This window comes from Chiloscyllium plagiosum, chromosome 46, assembly GCF_004010195.1.
Source record: "Chiloscyllium plagiosum isolate BGI_BamShark_2017 chromosome 46, ASM401019v2, whole genome shotgun sequence".
NCBI lineage: Eukaryota > Metazoa > Chordata > Chondrichthyes > Orectolobiformes > Hemiscylliidae > Chiloscyllium > Chiloscyllium plagiosum.
The window spans coordinates 10,055,791-10,076,706 of record NC_057755.1 but is presented as its reverse complement, the minus strand read 5'-3'; the positions used below and the strand labels follow the sequence as shown (position 1 = coordinate 10,076,706).

General features: G+C 38.9%; 1 protein-coding gene across 1 annotated transcript in view; it reads left to right on the top strand.

Moving 5' to 3' along the window:
• Positions 1-19,749, top strand: part of LOC122544125 — a 29,564-nt gene extending 9,815 nt beyond the window's left edge. Inside the window, exons 6-14 of the mRNA XM_043683164.1 lie at positions 323-739; positions 2,492-2,908; positions 4,007-4,399; positions 5,534-5,914; positions 9,096-9,262; positions 10,859-11,030; positions 12,150-12,316; positions 13,696-13,862; positions 19,207-19,749. Coding sequence (XP_043539099.1) covers positions 323-739; positions 2,492-2,908; positions 4,007-4,399; positions 5,534-5,914; positions 9,096-9,262; positions 10,859-11,030; positions 12,150-12,316; positions 13,696-13,862; positions 19,207-19,234 — 2,309 coding nt within the window. The 3' untranslated portion in view covers positions 19,235-19,749. The remainder of the gene's footprint in view (positions 1-322; positions 740-2,491; positions 2,909-4,006; positions 4,400-5,533; positions 5,915-9,095; positions 9,263-10,858; positions 11,031-12,149; positions 12,317-13,695; positions 13,863-19,206) is intronic.
• The last annotated feature ends 1,167 nt before the right edge of the window (positions 19,750-20,916 follow it).

Below are 20,916 nucleotides of genomic sequence, written 5' to 3'. Positions count from 1 at the left end.
GACTCTCCATATATTCCATGTAAAATGAAATGACTTTAATGTTGGGAGAACAAATTCTTCAAATATCTGCAAAGTGTTCTTCAGGTAAAAGCTGGCGAATTTGTTTTTATTTCTCATTTTGAAGTTTGTAAAATGGTTAATTAATTAACATGTTAAAATAATGTTGCAGAATGCTTAATACCTGAAGGTATTTGAAAGTCGACCACACCTCAAGTATCGGGTTATTGAAAGATGTATTAGATTTTGTCTAGCCCATTTAAACCCCAGTGGAAGAGAAATATTTGTGCTTTTCATTTCGTTAAACTTTTGTTTCTTCCCGCAGAATCTCCTGTTCTGCATGGAGATTCCATGGACGAGCACATGTGTGAGGAATTCAGAAACACGACAACAGACTCACCAAGTTTACTTCATAACAGGGAAATCCAGGATAGTGTAAACATTCAATCACTTCAGAAACCATTGCAGGATGAACTGCAGGTTTGTAGGGAAGGACATGTTAAAGCAACTATCCCTTTGTTCTCAACTGCAACACCTCAGCAGGAACTGGGCAACGTGAAGAGTACCCATACATGCCCCAGTCCAGTGAGGAATCCCGGACCAATTGGTCTTCTGCAAGAGGAGAACATCTCAATCGGCGGTCCCAGTATAAATATGCTTCCAGATGGAATGAGCGTTCCGTTTGGCGCAGCAGTGAAGGCAAAGGGACCTGGAGCAGTTGAAAACAGTGACAATGGACCCGGTGAGATGAAACTGTGTGTTTAATTAATATACCGAGAAAGATTTAATTACATCCAGTGAACCACCATCAAACTGTTCATTTTCTTTTACTTTATTTGTTATTCTCTCCTGTGTGAGACTGTAAACATTGTAATCAGGAATGCAGTCATAGAGTCAAAGAGTCAGAGATATGTATTGCATGGAAACAGACCCCTCGGTCCAACCGGTCCATGCTGAATCCCAACCAAATCTAGTCCTACCTGCCAGCAACTGGCCCATATTCCTCCAAACTCTTCTTATTCATATACCCATCCAAATGCCTCTTCAATGTTGCAATTGTACCAGCCTCCACCATATCCACTGGCAGCTCATTCCATACATGTACCACCCTCTGCATGAAAAAGTTGCCCCTTTGGTCTCTTTTATATCTTACCCATCTCACCCTAAACCTTTGCCCTCTAGCTCTGGACTCCCCGACCCCAGTGAAAATACTTTGCCTATTTATCCTATCCATGCCCGTCATAATTTTGTAAACCTTTATTAGGTCACTCCTCAGCCTCCGACGCTCCAGGGAAAACAGCCCCAGCCTGTTCAGCATCTCCCTGTAGCTCAGATCCTCCAACCCTGGTGACATCCTTGTAAATCTTTTCTGAGCCCTTCCAATTTTCACAACATATTTTCGATAGGAAGGAGACCAGAATTGCATGCAATATTCGAACAGTGGCCTAACCAATGTCCTGTACAACCGCAACATGACCTCCCAACTCCTGTACTCAATACTCTGATCCATAAAGGAAAGCATACCAAACGCCTTATTCACTGTCCTATCTACTTCAAGGAGCGACTCCACTTTCAAGGAGCTATGAACCTGCACTCCAAGGTCTCTTTCTTCAGCAACACTCCCTCGGAACTTACCATGAAGTGTATAAGTCCTGCTAAGGGTACATAAAGTTTATACTTCATTATCTTATCTGAAAATAGAGGTTACATAGAATCCTGCTTCCAAATATGCTATTGCAGTTTTCTTCTGTAAAATAATTGAATCATTTTGGCCGTTGGCTCGTTTTTGGATAAAACTAGACTCATGTCTTGTTGAATCATTCCGACATTTTGAGAACAACGTGCCATTCCTTTTATACAGTCACTAACCTGACATGTTACCGTTGGTATATTCTCATCACTCTTGTACCTCACACTAATACCAATCTATCAGCATGAGAATGACCTGTTTGCCCACGATCGTTTTCTTGTGCTTTATCAAACCTCTCACCAAGTGCCATTTTCCTATCGCCATCTAGGCTCACTGATGTCCTTTTAGGTTTCTTCATTACACAGATCCTGTACACTGCTAATGAACAAAAAATGATTCACTCCCATCTGATACTGTAAAGATCATTTGTGATTCAGAGTCAATATACAGTAACAGAGGAGTAAAGGAATCTTGGGGGGATTGACTCTCCATATATTCCATGTAAAATGAAGTGACTTTAATGTTCGGAGAAAATATTCTTCAAATATCTGCAAAATGTTCGTCTGGTAAAAACTGGAAAATTCGTTTTTATTTCTCATTTTGAAGTTTGTAAAATGGTTAATTAATTAACATGTTAAAATAATGTTGAAGAATGCGTAACACCTGAAGGTATTTGAAAGTCGACCACACCGCAAGTATCTGGTTATTGAAAGATGTATTAGATTTTGTCCAGCTCATTCAAACACCAGTGGAAGAGAAATATTTGTGCTTTTCATTTCGTTAAACTTTTGTTTCTTCCCGTAGAATCTCTTGTTTTGCATGGAGATTCCATGGACGAGCACATGTGTGAGGAATTCAGAAACACGACAACAGACTCACCAAGTTTACTTCATAACAGGGAAATCCAGGATAGTGTAAACATTCAATCACCTCAGAAACCATTGCAGGATGAACTACAGGTTTGTAGGGAAGGACATGTTAAAACAACTATCCCTTTGTTCTCAACTGCAACACCTCAGCAGGAACTGGGCAACGTGAAGAGTACCCATACATGCCCCAGTCCAGTGAGGAATCCCGGACCAATTGGTCTTCTGCAAGAGGAGAACATCTCAATCGGCGGTCCCAGTATAAATATGCTTCCAGATGGAATGAGCGTTCCGTTTGGCGCAGCAGTGAAGGCAAAGGGACCTGGAGCAGTTGAAAACAGTGACAATGGACCCGGTGAGATGAAACTGTGTGTTTAATTAATATACCGAGAAAGATTTAATTACATCCAGGGAACCACCATCAAAGTGTTCATTTTCTTTTACTTTATTTGTTATTCCTCCCTATGTGAGATTGCTGATTTTGTTATCAGAAAAGCGAAATGCTCTCATATTTACAATTTATATTTCATTCATTTACCTCAAGAAAGAAGTTACATAGAATCCTGATTCAGAATTTAGTATTGCAGTTTTATTTTGTAAAATATTTGAATAATTTTGGCTATTGGCTTGTTTTTTTTGGATAAGACAAGCCTCATGCCTGTTTAAAACTCTCCGACATGTTTAGAACAATGCACTTCTCCTATAACACAGCCACTGACCCGACATGTGACCGTCTGTATTTTCTTATCACTCTTGTAGCACCCACGAATACCAGTCTGTCAGCATAATAATGATCTGTTTGTCGCACCGACAGTTTACTTTCCTTTATTGATCCTCACACCAAGTCCCATTTCCCAATTATTAGCTGGGCTTACTGACGTTCACTTTGTTCTAAGTTCAACCACAACTGGATTTTATCATTCAAAATTGCCATGTTGGCAAATCCCTGCGTTTTCTTCAAACTGTTTCATCCCATCAGAAGTCAGCTTTTTCAGGTTTCTTCATTACACATATCCTGTAGACTGCTTGGGAACAGAAAGTGATTCACTCTCATCTGCTACTGCAAATATCATTTGTGTCTCAGTGTCAACATACAGTAACAGAGGAATGAAGGAATCTTGGAGGGACTGTCTCCTCACATCTTCCGTGTAAAATGTATTGACATTAATGTTGGGAGACCAATTTGTTTCAAATATATACAAAATGCTGTTAAGGTAACAACTGTGGATTTGATTTCCATTTCTCATATTGAAGTATGAAAAATGCATAATTAGTTGTCTTGTTATAATCATGTTACAGAACAGTGAACATCTGAAGAGATTTGAAAGTGGACAACACAGAAAGTATCCAGTTATTGAAAAATATATTACATTGTGCCCAGCCAACATTAACCCCAAAGAATTCGAAATATTTGAGCTTTTTCTTTTTATACTTTGTTTTTTATTCCCCGAAGATATTCCTGGTCTGCATGGAGATTCCACGGACCCGCACCTGTGTGAGGAACTCAGAAACATGACGACAGACTCAGCAAGTTTACTTCATAACAGGGAAACCCAGGATAGTGTAAACATTCAATCACCTCAGAAACTATTGCAGGATGAATTGCAGGTTTGTCGGGAAGGACATGTTAAAACTGTTATCCCTTTGTTCTCAACTACAACATCCCAGCAGGAACTGGACAACGTGAAGAGTACCCCTACATGCTCCAATCAAGTGAGGAATCCCAGACCAATTGGTCTTCTGCAAGAGGAAAACATCTCAGTCGGCGGTCCCAGTAGCAATATGCTTCCAGATGGAATGAGCATTTCGTTCGGCACGGCAGTGAAAGCAAAGGGACCTGGAGCAGGTGAGAACAGTGACAATGGACCCGGCGGAATGAAACTATGTGTTTAATTAATGTACTGAGAAAGATTTAATTACATCCAGGGAACTACCATCAAAGTGCTCATCTTCTTTTACTTTATTTGTTATTCCTCTCTATGTAAGACTGCTGACATGGTTATCAGAAATGCGAAATGCTCTCTTATTTACGATTTATACTTCATTAATTTATCTCAGGAAAGAGGTTACGTAGAATCCTTACTCAAATTTTACTATTGTAGGTTTCTTCTGTTAAATAATTGAATCATTTGGGGTGTTGACTTATTTTTGGATAAGTCCAGTTTCATGTCTGTGTGAAACTCTCCAACATAAACAATGTGCCACAAGGATAACACAAACACTGACCTGACAGGTTACTGTTTGTATAGTCTTATCACTCTTTAGCACCCACTAAAACCTGTCTGTCAGAATGAAAATGAACTGTTTGTCCCACAGTCATCTTGCACTTTGCGAATCGTCAAACCACGTCCCATTTCCCCATCACGAGCTAGGCTCACTGACGTCCATTTTGGTCTGAGTGCAACTTCAACTGGATTTGATCATTCAAATTTGCCGTTTATGCAAATCCCTCTGTTTCATTCAAATAGCTTCATCCCATCATTAGTCAGCTGTTTCAGGTTTCTTCATTGTGCATGTCATGGATCAGAACACAGGTGAGGAATTCACAAACCTTGCACATTATTCACACCCATCTGCTTCTGTAGAAATCATTTGTGTCTCAGAATCAGTATACAGTAACAGAGGAGTAAAGGAACCTTGGGGGGAGGGTGGGGGACTGACTCTCCACATATTCAGTGTAAAATGAAGTCACATTGATGTTGGGAGACCAAATTCTTCAAATATCTACAAAGTACTCTTCAAGTAAAAATTGGAGAATGTATTTTTATGCCTCAGTTTGAAGTATGTAAAATGGTTAATTAATTAACTTGTTAAAATAATGTTACAGAATAGTGGACACCTGAAATTATTTGAAAGTTGACAACACGGAACGTGTCAGGTTATTGAAAGATGTATTAAGTTTTGCCCAGCCTAATTAAACCCCAGTGGAGGAGAAATATTTGTGACTTCATTTTTTAAAATCGTTTCCTTCTTCCCAAAGATATTCCTTTTCTGCATGGAGATTGCATGGACCAGTACACGCCTGAGGAATCCAGAAACATGACAACAGACTCATCAAGTTCACTTCATAACAGGGAGATCCAGGATGATGTAAACATAAAATCACTTCAGAAGCCATTGAAGGATGAACTGCAGATTTGTAGAAAAGGACATGTTAAAACTATTATCCCTTTGTTATCAAATGCCACACCTCAGTATGAACTGGACAATGTGAAGATTACCCCTGCAGTAAGGAAGCCCACATCAACTAGTCTTCAGCAAGAGGAGAAAGTTTCAGACAGCGTTTCCAGTAACAATATGCCTCCAGATGGAAGGATAATTTTTTTCGACAGGGCAGGGAAATCAAAGGGACCTCGAGCAGGTGAGAATCGTGATCATGCGCCCGGTGAGATAACGCTATGTGTTCAATTAATATAAAGATTAAAAAATTGTCACATCCAGGGAACTTCCATCAAAGTAGTCATTCTCTTTTGCTCTAATTGTCTTTCCTTCCTGTGTGAGACTGTTACCTTTGGGGTCAGGATTCTGTCATGTTCTGACAATTACAATTTATACTTCACTCATTTGTATCAAGAAAGAGTTTATACAGAATTCTGATTTAAAAATTGCTTTTGTAGTTTTTTTTCCTGTAAAATACTTGTTCCATGACACATGTTGATTTAATTTTTTGGAGAAAACAAGTCCATCAACAGCTTAAAACTCTCCAACATATTCAAAACAATTTGTGACATCTATAATACAGACATGGGCATGACATGTCACCATTTGAATATTCCCAACACTCTTGAGGCACCCACTAATAACAGTCTATCGGCATGAAAATGTCTTGGATGTTCCCGCTGTCAGGTTTCTTTGCTTTGTGAATTAACTCACCAAGTCCCTTTTCCCCATCACTACCTGAATTCCCTGACGTCCTTTGGCTCCTGATTCAACAATACCTGGATTTGATAATTCAACATCGTTGTGTTTGCAAATCTCTCCCTGGCCTCAGCCCCCTTATTCCTTCAAACTGTTACATCCCATCCAATCCCGTTGTTTCAAGTTTCTTCACAATACATGCCCAGGACACTGCAGGAAACTGACGATGATTCACTCCCATCTGCTGCTGTCCAGTTTGTGCATGTCCCAGAGTCAAAACACAGTAACATAATAGAACAGGAATCTTGAGGGATCAGACTCAATGCACATTCCTCAAAAAAATAAGCGACGTTATTGTTCGGACAACACATTTGTGAAATGTATTCAAAATGCTTTTAAGACACCAACTCGGCAAAAGATTTTCAGGTCTAATGTTGAATTACTTACGAAAAGGCTGATTCGTAACATTGCGATAATAATGTTAAAAAAGCGAATACCTGAAGGGAATTAAAACTGGAGAACACAGGAAGTGTCAAGTGTTTGAAAAACGTGCTACACCCAATCCAATTCAGAAAGCAGGAGAAATCCTACACCCAAAGCAGATTTTCGTTAACATGTGATTTCTTTTAAAAGACGTTTCTCCTATGAGTGCACACGTCATGGATCAGAACGCAGGTGAGGAATTCAGAAACATGCCAGAGGTCTCAGCAAGTTTACCTCATTATAGTGTGTTGCAGGATGGTGTAAACATCCAATCACCTCAGAAACCATTAGGGGAAGATTTGCAGTGCCGTAGAGAGGTCAATATTAATGTTATGTTACCGTTGTTCTCAAATACAACATCTCAGAAGGAACTGGACGATGTCAAGAACACCTTTCCAATTACACCTGGTTTTCAACATAATCTGGAAAACACATCATAATCAATTGAAATTTGCATATCCTTTCTGTCAGCCTCCCCATACACTGCTTCTACAATTAAAACTGATTTTTCTATCATGTAGGAATGTGTGAAAGAAATAGCTTTTGACACGTGTTCCCCTCTGTCGTACTGGTAGAATGCTAATATAGTTTAAACTCAAGACCTGATAACTCCCATGTTAAGCTTATCTGTACCCTCTCCAATTTAACAATACCATTGCTATAGCAGGGAAACTAGAACTGTGCCTTAAAACTTCAAACCTTCCCTCACTAATGACCTGTAAAACAACATGTTGTCCAAAATCCTTTGTTTAATATCTGAGCAATGAACTCAAGCATGCCAAATGCGTGCTTCACTACCCTGCCTACTTGTGTCACAATTTTCAAGGAAATATGCAGCTGAACCCTTTGATCTCTCTGTTCTACAACACTCCTCAGTGTCTGACCATAAACCGTAAAAATCCTACCCTTCTTCATCTTATCAAAAGTGCAGCATCTCCCATTTATCTCAATTAAAATCCATCTGCCACTCCTCGATGCAATGATGTAGTTCATTTTGTAATCTTAGATAACCTTACTCATGTTCCACTACAGCACTAATTCTGGTGTGATTCGCAAACTTAGTAAACATGTTTCATGCATTCACATGCAAATAGTTCGTATAAAACATGAATAACATATAAATTATAAAGAGTTAAATCTGTCATCGAATTAATCATTTCAATAGTCATTGAGTCCTCCACCGAGGAGACAGCCCCTTGGCCCAACTGGTCCAGACCAAAAATATCTGTCGGCGCTCATGCCACTCCCCTGCACTTGGCCCATTTGCTTCCAATCCTTTCTTATTCATGTATTTGCCCAAATGTATTTTAAATGTTATTAATGTATCCAACTCAAACACCTGCGCTGGCAGTTCATTCCATAAGCGAACAACCCTCTGTGTAAAAAGGTTGTCCCTCAGGTTCCCTTTTATTCTTTCCCCTCTAACCAAAACCGATGTTCTCCAGGCCTCAATTTCCTAACCCTGGGTTAAAATACGACTAGGTGAATTCATTCCATCCATGCCTCTCATGATCCTCTACACCTCTTTAAAATTCCCCTCACTCTCTTACGCTGTTAAAAAAATGCTTTACCTAGTCCAATCTCACCATACAACTCAGAGCATTTTTCCAGGCAACATCCTTGTAAATTTCTTTTGCATTCGGTTCCGTTTAATGATATCCTTCCTTTAACAAGGCGACCAGAAATGAACAGAACACTCAACATGCAGCCTCACCAAAATCCTGTTTACTGCAACATAACATGTGTAATTCTAGACCCAATGACCTGACTGATGAAGGCCAATGTGCCAACAGTCTTTTTCTTTACCCTGTCTACCCGTGACTCCACTTTCAGACAACTGTGAACCTGAAGTCCAAGATCCCTCTGTTCCACTACACACCTTAAATCCCTACCATTCACCATAAAACTCCGACCTTGATTTGAGTTTCCATAATGCAAGGCGCCACACATACCTTTATTAAACTCAATTTGCCATTTCTCAGCCCAGCTCCCCAGCTGATCAAGTTTCAACTTTAATTTCTGATATCTGTTGGATTTCTGCAATTCATCGGAGGTTGAACTGAGAATTTCTAAAAAGTCGTAGAGGAAAAGGAAATAAAATCAAAACTTTTTATATTTGGCACAATGGCATCACTTTAAGAAATAATTTCCAATGTGTTGTAGTGCAAATAATATTTCACTCCTCTTTCTTTGCTTTGTAGATGATGGGTTAAAGCTCAATGAATTTCTCAGGAATGTCTCAGAATATGATCTGCAAGCTCTCACAGCACACTTCAAACAGAGACTGAAAGATGCAGTGGAGGAATTTGGTCAACAGCTTGTTGTGAATTTACTTAGTAAACAATTAATTTCTGACAAAGAAAGTGAGGTATGTTGGATTCTTGACATTTTTTGAGTTTTGGTTTCGATCTGAAGCCAGAAACATTTTTCAGATTCAAATTGTGATTCTCATTTTGTGCCTGGATTCCGGGTACACTGAAACTTAATGAGCAAAGTTACCTGCTCTTCTCATTAAGGCAACAAATCACAGCATAGTGCATACCTAGAAATAAATGGATACTTTTTTTCCAGAGAACACTTATTGATATGACAGGTGAATGACTCCTTGTCCAAGTTGCGATCTTCAAGCTTTCAGTAAAGGAGGGTAAATTGTTTAAAGCAGAATTATATTTCAATAGAGACATACAGATCTGAGCAACTGCATTCTGAGGGCACAACTGCTGTTTCTGGTTTGAAGTAGAGACAATGTGTTACCAGGAGAAAGCGAGGACTGCAGATGCTGGAGATCAGAGCTGAAAAATGTGTTGCTGGAAAAGCGCAGCAGGTCAGGCAGCATCCAAGGAGCAGGAGAATCGACGTTTCGGGCGTAAGCCCTTCTTCAGGGCCTACGCCCGAAACGTCGATTCTTCTGCTCCTTAAATTCTGCCTGACCTGCTGCGCTTTTCCAGCAAAACATTTTTCAGCAAGTTGTAACCAGGCTAGATGCTTACGATAGTTGAATAACACATTACCAGAAGGAAGCATGATGCAGTGATAATCTATGAAGACTACTGTGGGATTTAACCTCATAATCCTAAATCCAAAATCAGATTGTTGATGGATGCAAAGTATTTATTGATCAATGAATACAATGAAGTAGTGGAGATACTGTGGGTGAACATGTTGCAAGTTCTCTCTTCAGAACAATAACATATATGGGTCCTTTAATAGTCTGTATGTCACGTGTGCCAGTTATTATTGAATCAGGAGACATAACTTGATACATTATGTCCTGAATCGCTGTATTCTGCTTGACTCTTAACTGCCTCAGGGGCAATTTGGGAGAGATAATAAATATTGGTCCAGCAAGTGATGCCCAAAGCATGTGAATGAACAAAACAAATGTAAAATCCGAGACCGAATTACTCTGCATGTATTTGATAAACAGTTTATCATTATTTAAGAAGATGCACTGACAATATTTATTGTTAAATATTACCATTCGTTCGTTAATATCTGCTTTAGTTCATTTTTTCCATACATTCACTAGTCTGTCATTCAGTCGTGTTAATATATTCTTCCAATCTCTTTAATATTGCATTAAAATTTGGAAAACAAGCAGTCAGAAACGGAATAGCAAACCACCTCACTGTTGGTAATCTGAAATGAAAACTTAAAAGTAAACAATGTCCTGATATGCTAATTTATGTATACCGTATATTCAGCATCAGATAAAGTGGAAATATGTTGAAGACTGCATTGCAAAATGTATCCACTGTGTTACTACAGTTGAATTGAAAAGAAAATGTAGCAATGGCAAGCAAACAAATCAATGCCACAGGGTGAAGTTAAGGGTCATTACTGTGACTTTGAATGTAATTTTATATAACCTGTCAGCCATGACTGGCAAACTTATTTTTTTTTTAATTTCATACATGTACATTTCATGGTATTGATTTTGAATCATACTGCAATGTGTTTCTAGCATTCGAGGAGGCTGATAAAAGAGAAATGCAACAGTGAGGCTTCAAAATTCATTTTTGATAAAATAAGAACAATTGGACCCGTAGCAGTGAAGGCAATGTGGGAAATATGTGTGAACATAGATGGCGTGACACCAAAGCTGAATGAAATACGGAATGATCTACTCAAGAAAGGTATGATCTCGCTAGGTACAATAGTAAGCACATGTTGTGCATACATATCAAAAGATTCGGTAAGAGGGAGGGCAGCATCACATTGCATCCATTCAAATTAACAACGGCATTCATGCAGACAGATGGCCAGTGTGCAGCGTTTCACACAACTCTTTAAATAAACACTTGTGGGTAATCACCAACCAGTGATCCACTCTCAGCATGAATACCCTGATCGTGAACAAACCTACTCCCAGTCTCCCACCCCTACCCTCTAACAGAGATTGCTGGGCAGTGAATTGGGATTTTTTCCCAAGGTGTGTTATTTGGATGATCAGTGAGGGTCTGGGCAGACATGATTGACTGAAATAGTTGTGCAAATGTGAGTCTCAGGACCTTCTTGCGTGTCTCTGTATTACCTACATTTTACAACTGTGCAACTAAGTGTTTTTCCTCAACACGACCTTGGCTCACTGATGAGCAACGGCTCCCGGTTCAACAACTACATTTGATAATTCAACATTCGTGTTTGTGTAAATCCCTTCTTGGCCTCACCACTCCAGCACCTTCTCTTCCAGATGTAAGTGGCCGTAGGTTTGGGAGGTGCTGTCAAAGATATTTGGTAAATTTCAGGAGTGCATATTGTAGATGAATTTCAATGCTGCTGTTGAGTATCAGCAGTGCAGACAGTGGACATGTGTGCATGTGATGCTAATCAAACAGTTTGTATTGTCCTGAATGGACAAAGCTTATTCAGTTATGTTAGGGCTGCTCCCATCAAAGCAAGTGGGGAGTATTCCATCACAATCCTAACTTGTGCTGTGTAGTTTGTGGACAACTTTTGGGGAGTTAGGTTTGGAGATACTCACTGAATAATCCCTAGCGTCTGACTATCTCTTGTAGTCTCTGTATGAGCATGGCGAGATCAGTGCCTTTCTGTGCTGATTGCAAGGCGTTTCAATGATGATAAAACTATTAAAAGTCAAGGGGTTGTTAAATTGCTGGAAATTATTGGAAATAGTCATTAACAGTGAATTATGTACCGCAAATGTTACTTAGTACACAAACACCACATTAAGAAATAATTCCCAACATATTGTACTGGAAACAATATTTCTCTTCACTTCCTTCACGTTGCAGTTGAGGAGGTTAAGCTAAACGAATTCCTGAGGAATGTCTCAGAATCTGACCTGCAAGTTATCACAGCAGACTACAGAAAGAGCTTGGAAGATGCAGTCGACGAATTTGGTCAACATGTTGCGTTGAATTTACTGAAGAAATATTTTATCTCTGACAAAGAGAGCGAGGTACGTTGTTTCAATTAATGATTGTGATCGGAAGCCATATACACTTTTCCGATTCAATTTGTGATTCTCATTTTCTGCCTGGATTTCAGGTCCAGAGAGACTTAGTGATCAAATTTCCAAATTACGATCATTAAGACACATCACATCACAGCACAGAACCAGAAATAAATGGGCACATCTACATTTAGAAAAGTGACAAGTGAATAACTCCTTAACAAAGGCGCTATTTTCAGCTTTGAAATAAAGAGAGGAAATTATTTAAAAGGTGATGCATTGCAATAGGATCTTACAAAACTTTAGTGACTACATTCTAGAAGTGCAACTGTTGCTACCAGGTTGGTATAGGGACCATTTGTAACCAGGTCAGAAATTTACAATAGTTGAGGACCACATTGTCACAATGAAGCATGATGCATTGATAATCTATGAAGACAATGAAGGGCTTGACCTCATTGTTTTAATTTGCGAAAAAAAAAACACATTTCAGTATGGTTATTTTGAAACATTAGCTTGCAAAGAGCTGTCTCTTCATCAGTTGGCTGCAACGTATAAGACCATAAGGCCCAGAATTTAGAGCAAAAGTGTTGCAGTGTCATGGAGCTGTAATGATAGATTAAAAAAAATCAGATTATGTCTTTCATCTGTTAGAATGGGATATGCAAGTTCTCGTTCTTTAATAAGTAAATAAGTAAGAACTTCATTTAAATTACATTCTCAAAACAGCTTCAGCTTTTGTAACAATTGGTGCCACCTCAGCTCAGACAATGCCGAAAAGGTGTGAGATTAAAGTCTGTCTATCTCCCAAACCTGAGTGAGACTGGTTCTATTTCGAAAGTTGAACTTATAGAATCCTTGATATGCGGTTTTTGAGCAAAACATAATGTAATTCTGGAAATACAAATCAAACTCATAAACTTCCATCTGTACGCATGCAGGAGAGACAGCGCGAGTGTGTGCATGTGAGTGTGTGTATATGGGTGCAATTTCATGTGAGTGTGTGAATGTGTGTTTCAGCTTGGTCAATTATGTGCGCGTGACTGTGATGGGTTTATGCATGTGAGTGGATGCGTATTTGGATGTGCCTGTGCAATTGGTCATCTGCTCTTATTTTGTTTTGGAAGAAAAACAGAAATAGCTGGCAAAACTGCAGGTCTGGCAGGATCTGTGGAGAGAAACAGGGGTACCATTTCAGCCACAAAGACTCATCATTGGAAAACTTCTGAGAAAGAATCACGAGATACGAAGTGGTGACTGATTTCTCTCCAGCTCTTTCTGTTGCTTTATTTCAAATTTCCAGCAACTGCAGTTCTTTGCATTTATATTTTTTAATGTTGCAATTCATGCTATTGATTTTAAATCATCTTGCAATATGTTCCTAGCATATGAGAAAAATGATACATGAAAAGGGGAAGAGCGAGGCTTTCCAGTTGATTCTTGATAAAGTAACAGTGAATGGAATTGGAGCAATGAAGATAATGTGGGAAACATGTTTGAAGATGAATGATATGACACCAAAGCTGAGTAAAATACGGAATGATCTATTAAAGTATGACATTATCTTTCTGTTATATACATCATGTTAGTTTTCAAATGCATGAAGTCGTTGATTCTGATCTTTTTTATTTTACTTAGATATCATGTATTACTTAATAGGCTAACGAGCATCAATCCGAAAGCACCCTGAATTAATGAAGATATTGTAAGGAATGTGATGCAGTCATAATTCATATTCCTTTAAAGTGCTGTTCTTCCAAAATTAATTTTAAAAATATATTCAAATCCATTGCTCTCTTGTATGTAAAATATTGCATGCAATATTATGCGACAAGTAGATGACCATACACCATCAGAAAAGATAAAAATGGAGCAGGATTAGGCCTTTTGGGTCCCATAATCTTCTCGACCAGTCAAAAGGATCACAATTGATCCGATATTTCTCATGTTCACTTTCCTGCCGTTCACAATCAGACATGATTCTCTTTGAAAATTCTGCAAGAGATTCTAATAAATTACTCAGGCTAGATTTCCCTTTTATGACGCCATACTAAGTCTGCTTGGTTGAAAGATGATTCTCCAAACATTCTACTCTTACTTCCTTAATAATTGATTCCGGTCCTTTTCACAAAGCAGATGTTGGGCCAATTAGCCTGTAATTAACCACTCTTTATCTCGCTCCTTTTCTGAATACAAATGCCACATAAAGAGTTTAACACAGGGCTGTTACCACAGAACAATTGAAGGAACACAATCAAAGCATCCTTTATATCCATAGCTGTATCTTTTAGGATCCTAACTCTTCCTACCAGCTTTTATATTCATAACCTTTACGGTTATATTCATAGCCTTTACGGTTTAATTTCTTTCTGATTTACCATTTTTGTTAAGACCTTCTTTGCTGGATTCTGAATTTATTCCAGTCTTCAGTGCCATCACCAATTCATGCCTATTTATATGCTTTTTTTTTCTTTCAAATTAATAGAGTCTTTAACATAAATAACGATGATCTTCACTTCACTGGTCCAGTTCCTGCGCAGTAACTTTTGCGATTTCTCTGATGCTTTACATTTTTGAGTTACCTCTTTACCATGGACGTGCAATCCATCTTACACCCATCCACCACCAGTATGGTCTCAGTCCTCTCCGCAATGGCCTAAACATCCCCACCTTCCACCAGCCTCCTCCGCTTGTCCGAGCTCGTCCTCACCCTCAAAGACTTCTATTTTAAGTCCTGTCATTTTCTTCTGGTCAGAGGAGTGGCCATATGGACTCCCATGCACCCCAGTTATGCCTGACCCTTCTTCCCACAATATATGGATAATTTAATTGGTACTGTTTCCCTCAATTATCTGGAATTGGAAGTTGAATGGAATGCAACGCCAACTTCCTCCCCGCCCTCACATTCACTTGGTCTATCCATGACTCTTCCCTTCCATTCCTTAACATCTTTTTTTTTCCATTTCTTGAGATAAGCTGACCACGAATACCCAGCAAAGACTCACGGAATCCCATAGTTCCCTGGACTATTACACCCTCGTATCCTGCTTCCTGTAAAGAATCTATTCCATTCTCCAACTTTCTCCAGTTCCGTTGAATATGTTCTGATGAGACGAAATTCAAACAGGGAGCCTGTGAAATGTCTACCTTCTTTCCTCAACCGAGGATTCCGAGCTTTGCTTTTGACAGAACTCTCAACTAGGCCCGAACCATCTCTGGCTCTTCAGCCCTCACACCCTCTCTTCTTTCCTGCAACCGTGACAGCATTCCCCTTGTCCTTATCTACCAGCCCACCAGCATTAACATCCAGAAGAACGTCAGCCACATTTTCTGCCACCTGCAGCGAGATGCGACCACCATATAGATATTCACATCCTGTACATTGTCCACGTTCCACAGGGACTGTTCCCTCTGGGATGCTCTCGTCCACACTTCCTTCACTCCCAACACCTCTCCATAGCCCCATTGTACATTCCCCTGACTATTACCTGTACCGTCCTCACTATCCACGAGTGCAAGCAACCATTCCAGATGAAGCAGCACTTTACCTACACTTCCCACGATTTAATTACTACATTCTCTGCTCACAATGTGGCCTCCTCTACATTGGCAAAATGAAGCATAGCCTGGGTGACCGCTTCCCAAAATACCTACATTCTGCGTGCAAGGAAGACCCTGAGCATCCAGTTGCCTTTCACTTTAACGCACCATCCTGTTCCCTGGCCAAACCTTTGTCTCAGGCTTGATGCTGAGCTCCAGCGAAGCTTGGTGCATTTTCCGCTTTTTCTATTTTCCACATTATCCACATCTCCTCATTTCCACTTGGGAACACTGCAACCATCTCGACCAATCATCCTATTGCCTACCACACACACCAAGCCTTGTTATTGCATAATCTGCCATTACACACTGTCTATTTCTAGCCACGAACAGTATCCATTAACAACCATTCACCATCCCAGTGAGAGCGGTATATATTACTTTGTCTGGTTAACTGTACTTCCCTTCATCTGGACTCTTTCACCACCTATCATTTACTCCTTACCTCCCACCACACCGCCCACCCTATCTTCTGTTTGTTACCCAACCTTTTCCTAGCTACCATCAGTTCTGAGGAAAGGTCAAGCGACCTTAAGCATGAACTCTGTTTTTTCTTCCATTTTCCACCAGACACTGCGTTTTTCCAGCAATTCCTCTTTTTGTACTGTGCCTAACTTCCTTGGCTCACCACGGTTTGTTTACTCCTCTCTTAGAGTCTTTTCTGCTTACTAGGATGCCTTTTTGAAGAAAATCGTGATTTACCTTCTTAACTATCTCCCACTGCTTCCTTCCTATTATTCCTCCTAACCAGTTCACTTCAGGCAACTTCGTCCTAATTTCATGGTAATTCCATTTATTTCGTTAAACATAACTGTTTTCAAACTAGGATTTTCACTGTTAAAGTGAATATTAGATTCTGTCTTACTGCGATAATTTTTTCCTTGGAGATTTTTTTCCTCTCACATCATATTTTACTTCTCTCACTTTCCATTTTTACCAGGTATAAGATAGCTTGCTGCCTGGTTGGCTTAAGGATATATTACTCTAAGAACTGTTTTTTTATTATTCATATATCGGATGTAGCAGTCACAGGCTAGCCCACCATTCATTGTTTCAAGTTGAAAGTTTACAGATGTACAGCACAGAAACTGACTGGTGGTCCAATTCGTTCATGCTTAACAGTTAACCTAAATTAATGCAGTCCCATTTGCCAGTACTTGGCCCATATCCCTGTAAAACACTTCTATTCATATGCCCATCTAGATGCCTTTTAAATGTTGCAAACAGACCAGCCTCTACCATTTCCTCTTTCAGCTCATTTCATGCATGCACTGCACTCAGTATGAAAAAATGTTCCGCCTTAGGTCCCTTTAAATCCTCCCCCACCCAAAAAAAAACCCACTAACCTTATGCTCTCTAGTTCTGTACTCCCATACCACTGGTAAATACCTTGCATATTTACCCATACATGTCCCTCATCATTTTGTACACCTCTATAAGGTCATTCCTCAATCTCAACCACATTGTAGTTGGTCTGAAGTCACATGTAGGCCAGACTCGATAAGGACAGCAGATTTCATTCCCTCAAGTGCAGTTGTGTAAGAGATGGGGATTTCCCAGACAAATATCAACGGTTTCATTGTCATCATTAGAATCCTGTTTCAAGACTAGTTTTGCATTCAAGCTCCACCATCTGCCGTGGCAGTATTCAAACACAGATTTCCAGAATATAAACACGACCGTGGATTAATACTGATTACGTCCCCTGAATACAATAACCCCAATACTGATGGTGGTAACTGATAGATTCATGAATAGATGCATATCCATGAAAGTACATACATGGTGAAAAGAAATAAGTTGACATTTGGGCATAAGTGAATTGACAATAAGAGAAGCATTAGCTCAAAATTTAAAGGAGCTCAATCATTAAGACTGCAAACAATGAAAGTAAGAAAGCTTTCATAATCACTTGCTCTCTGTGCAAAGCTAATCTTTTTTTCAATGATTGACCAGGATTAACCAGAACCTCCAGCAATGCAGAGGATCAGTCACTCATTGTTTATGTATATTTCTTTTGTGCGTTCTGCCAAAATCACGAAAATCACATTTTCACACGTTTTGTTTCATTTCTTCAAATCTTTGGCAACTAGTTAAGCTATTTATGTACTATCCTTATCTCCCCGTCATCAGTTTCAATCTCCCCCAAACCCCTCCCCCCGGTGTCATCAGCCAATTAGTAAAAGCAAGTTCCAGTCCTTTTCTCCAAGTCACGCATAAAAATTGTAAACAACTGCGTCCCGAGAATCAATATCATTGTATCTTGCCATGAAATAATGAACCACCTATAATTACAGTCTGTTTTCCGTTAACTAGACTATTTAAGAACCATATCAGTGTTACCCTGACGTCATGGTCTTTGATTTCTACAAAATTCCTCATGTGGCATGCAATCAAATAAAGTCCAGATTTCTCAGTACACCCATCAGTTTCCCAGCAGCCATGTCATATTAATTTTGTCATTAACTTCAAATCAATTGGCTGAATGCAATTGCTCTTTCACAAAACCACGTTGACTCTGCCCGGTTATTTCCACTTTTCCTGTCATGATCTAATATCTTTGAAATAGGTTCTAACATGTTCTCTCAGAGGGGTGCTAAGATCGATAGCTGATCACTTCCTGCTGCTGCATTCAGTTTCCAATTCTGAAATTTATACAATTTTACAGTAGTGAAACCAATTCGAATTCATCTCACTAGCCATTTCTTTAAATGCCCACTGATAGGTCCCACAAGTCCCCTGGATTGTTAACCATACCACTCATACTGTTCAGTCACATATTCATGATGATTTAATTTTTGTTTGATTTTCTTGACTTGCTCATTTCCTGCATTTCCTGACATGCAGCTATTTTCAGAGCCTTGGCTGTTGGGAAGACCAATACAAACATGCAATAATTTTCTCTTTGCCTTTTTTTTTAACCATGACTAACTTCACAAATTTACTTTTTTTAGATGAGCAATTGGAAAATGGAGAACTAAGTGGTTTGCATTGTCAGAAAGAAGCAAGCAATTTTAAAACAGTGTGCTGATGTTTACAATTTATTTGATAAAAATTATCTGCAAAGTTAGTTTGATTTTTACGTTGGTAATGACTCTCTTACTGGAAGTGCATGAACATTTTATTGAAACAATCCTTAATTAGCAATGAATCGGTAATTATGAAGATTGGAATTACAATTAATTTTCTTTCTTCTTTAAAGTTAAATAGCATGTGGCTTTTATCATTTTCTCATTAATTTTCTTTCTTCTTTAAAGTTAAATAACATGTGGCTTTTATCATTTTCTCATTTGCAGGCAAGTTTACAGCACACACAGTTCCTAAATGTTAATTCATAGTGTCCAAGCCAAAATCCTGACGTTATCAGAATATATAAATGTCGTTTTGGTATGGAATTTGCAAATCGCATTCTGCATTGTACATGAGTCTATAATTTCATTCGCCGGGAGGAGAGAGAAATCACGAAAAGGAGGAGAAATTATTCTGTCCAGTATGCACAATGTTACCCAACATCAGAAGTGGTTGAAGTTAATCTCAAGTCTAAATGTATCCAATCTTTTTTGAGAAATTTCAGTACTGAGGATAAAATTGTCAAAAAATTGTTGATGTTCTAGTTTCATGCTCGAAATTACTTGTAGTATTCAGTTTGCTTTTCATTTGTGTGGAAAGCACAATCAGTAAATTCAGCTCCTGCGTATGCTATCTTCTCTCTTTGTGTTGTTTGATATACTTCACTAACACCACATCATAATAGCTACACTAGCGCAGAATCACCAACCATTGAATCAAACATCAGGCATAAACAGAAAGTGAAATTGCAGTAGAAACCCAGCAAATCTAGCAGCATATGCGGAGGATATGCTGAGTTAACGTTGCGGCTTCAGTACAACGTCTTCAGAACGCAAGTAAAACCTTTTTGCCTTTTTGTTGCTTGGTGCTGATTTACATCAGCACATCAGTTTGCATTGTTGTTTGACAAGTGGTTTCTAGTTTGCGATTCTGACAGATAGATCAATAACATTGTTCTCTTTCTCATTCCTTTTATTCCTTACGTTTCTGTCAGTCAGTTTTGTCATTATTGTTGTCATTAATGGCTCAGGACAAGACAAAATATAGTCTGAAAATCATTACTGATGAAGGAATTAGCAACCTGATGTTTCAATAGTCTGAAAGTACGGCACTAGAGGAAACATGCTTCAGTGTCGAGATAGAAGATAACTTACTGTTGTGGATAGGATGTCATCAAAGGCCAAGTAAGAGAGCAAGGGATCTATGAATAAATGGCTGTTTAATTATATATAGTAATGGTCTTAGGACAGTGAAACATTCTCCTTACACCTTGAATGATGAAGAATATGTGAAGCCAGGAAAATTCTACTATACTGCACAGAACACGCAATAGAATGATTTGATCAACTGCTATTTAATATATAGAGATGGCAAGGATTAAACACATCAACTGACAGTGGGAGTGATTGACAGAGTGTCAGTTCCAGGAATGTGTGTTTTTTCTTGGGAATAGTTTAGTAGGAGGCAAGGTGGGGGTGACGCCTCTTGTTGTGGAGAAACCAAAGAAAAACCAGAGAAACAATGAGTTAAAAGAAACGTAACCAGGAAGTATTGCAGACTCTGTAGTAACAAAATTCCACTATCATAAATCACAGCACGAAGCAAAAATTAAACAGAAAGATGGAGGTGTGGAGGTGTTGAGATTCAGTTAGAAGCCACGCTGTTTGATGTAATGGTGCAAGGAAAACCATGATCAGGCAGAAGTGTTTACTCCTGAAAGGCTCATGGGCTTACAACAGAACAGCGAGACAATAAAAGATATATATATATATATATATATATATATATATATATATATATATATATATATATATATGTATATATATAGAGAGGGAGAGAGAGAGAGAGAGATGCACACTCAGAAAAAAAGTCAGCGAGCATTCCTGAGGCTTATTACCTTAAAGGTAGTACCCAAACACAAAACCGAGATTACGACT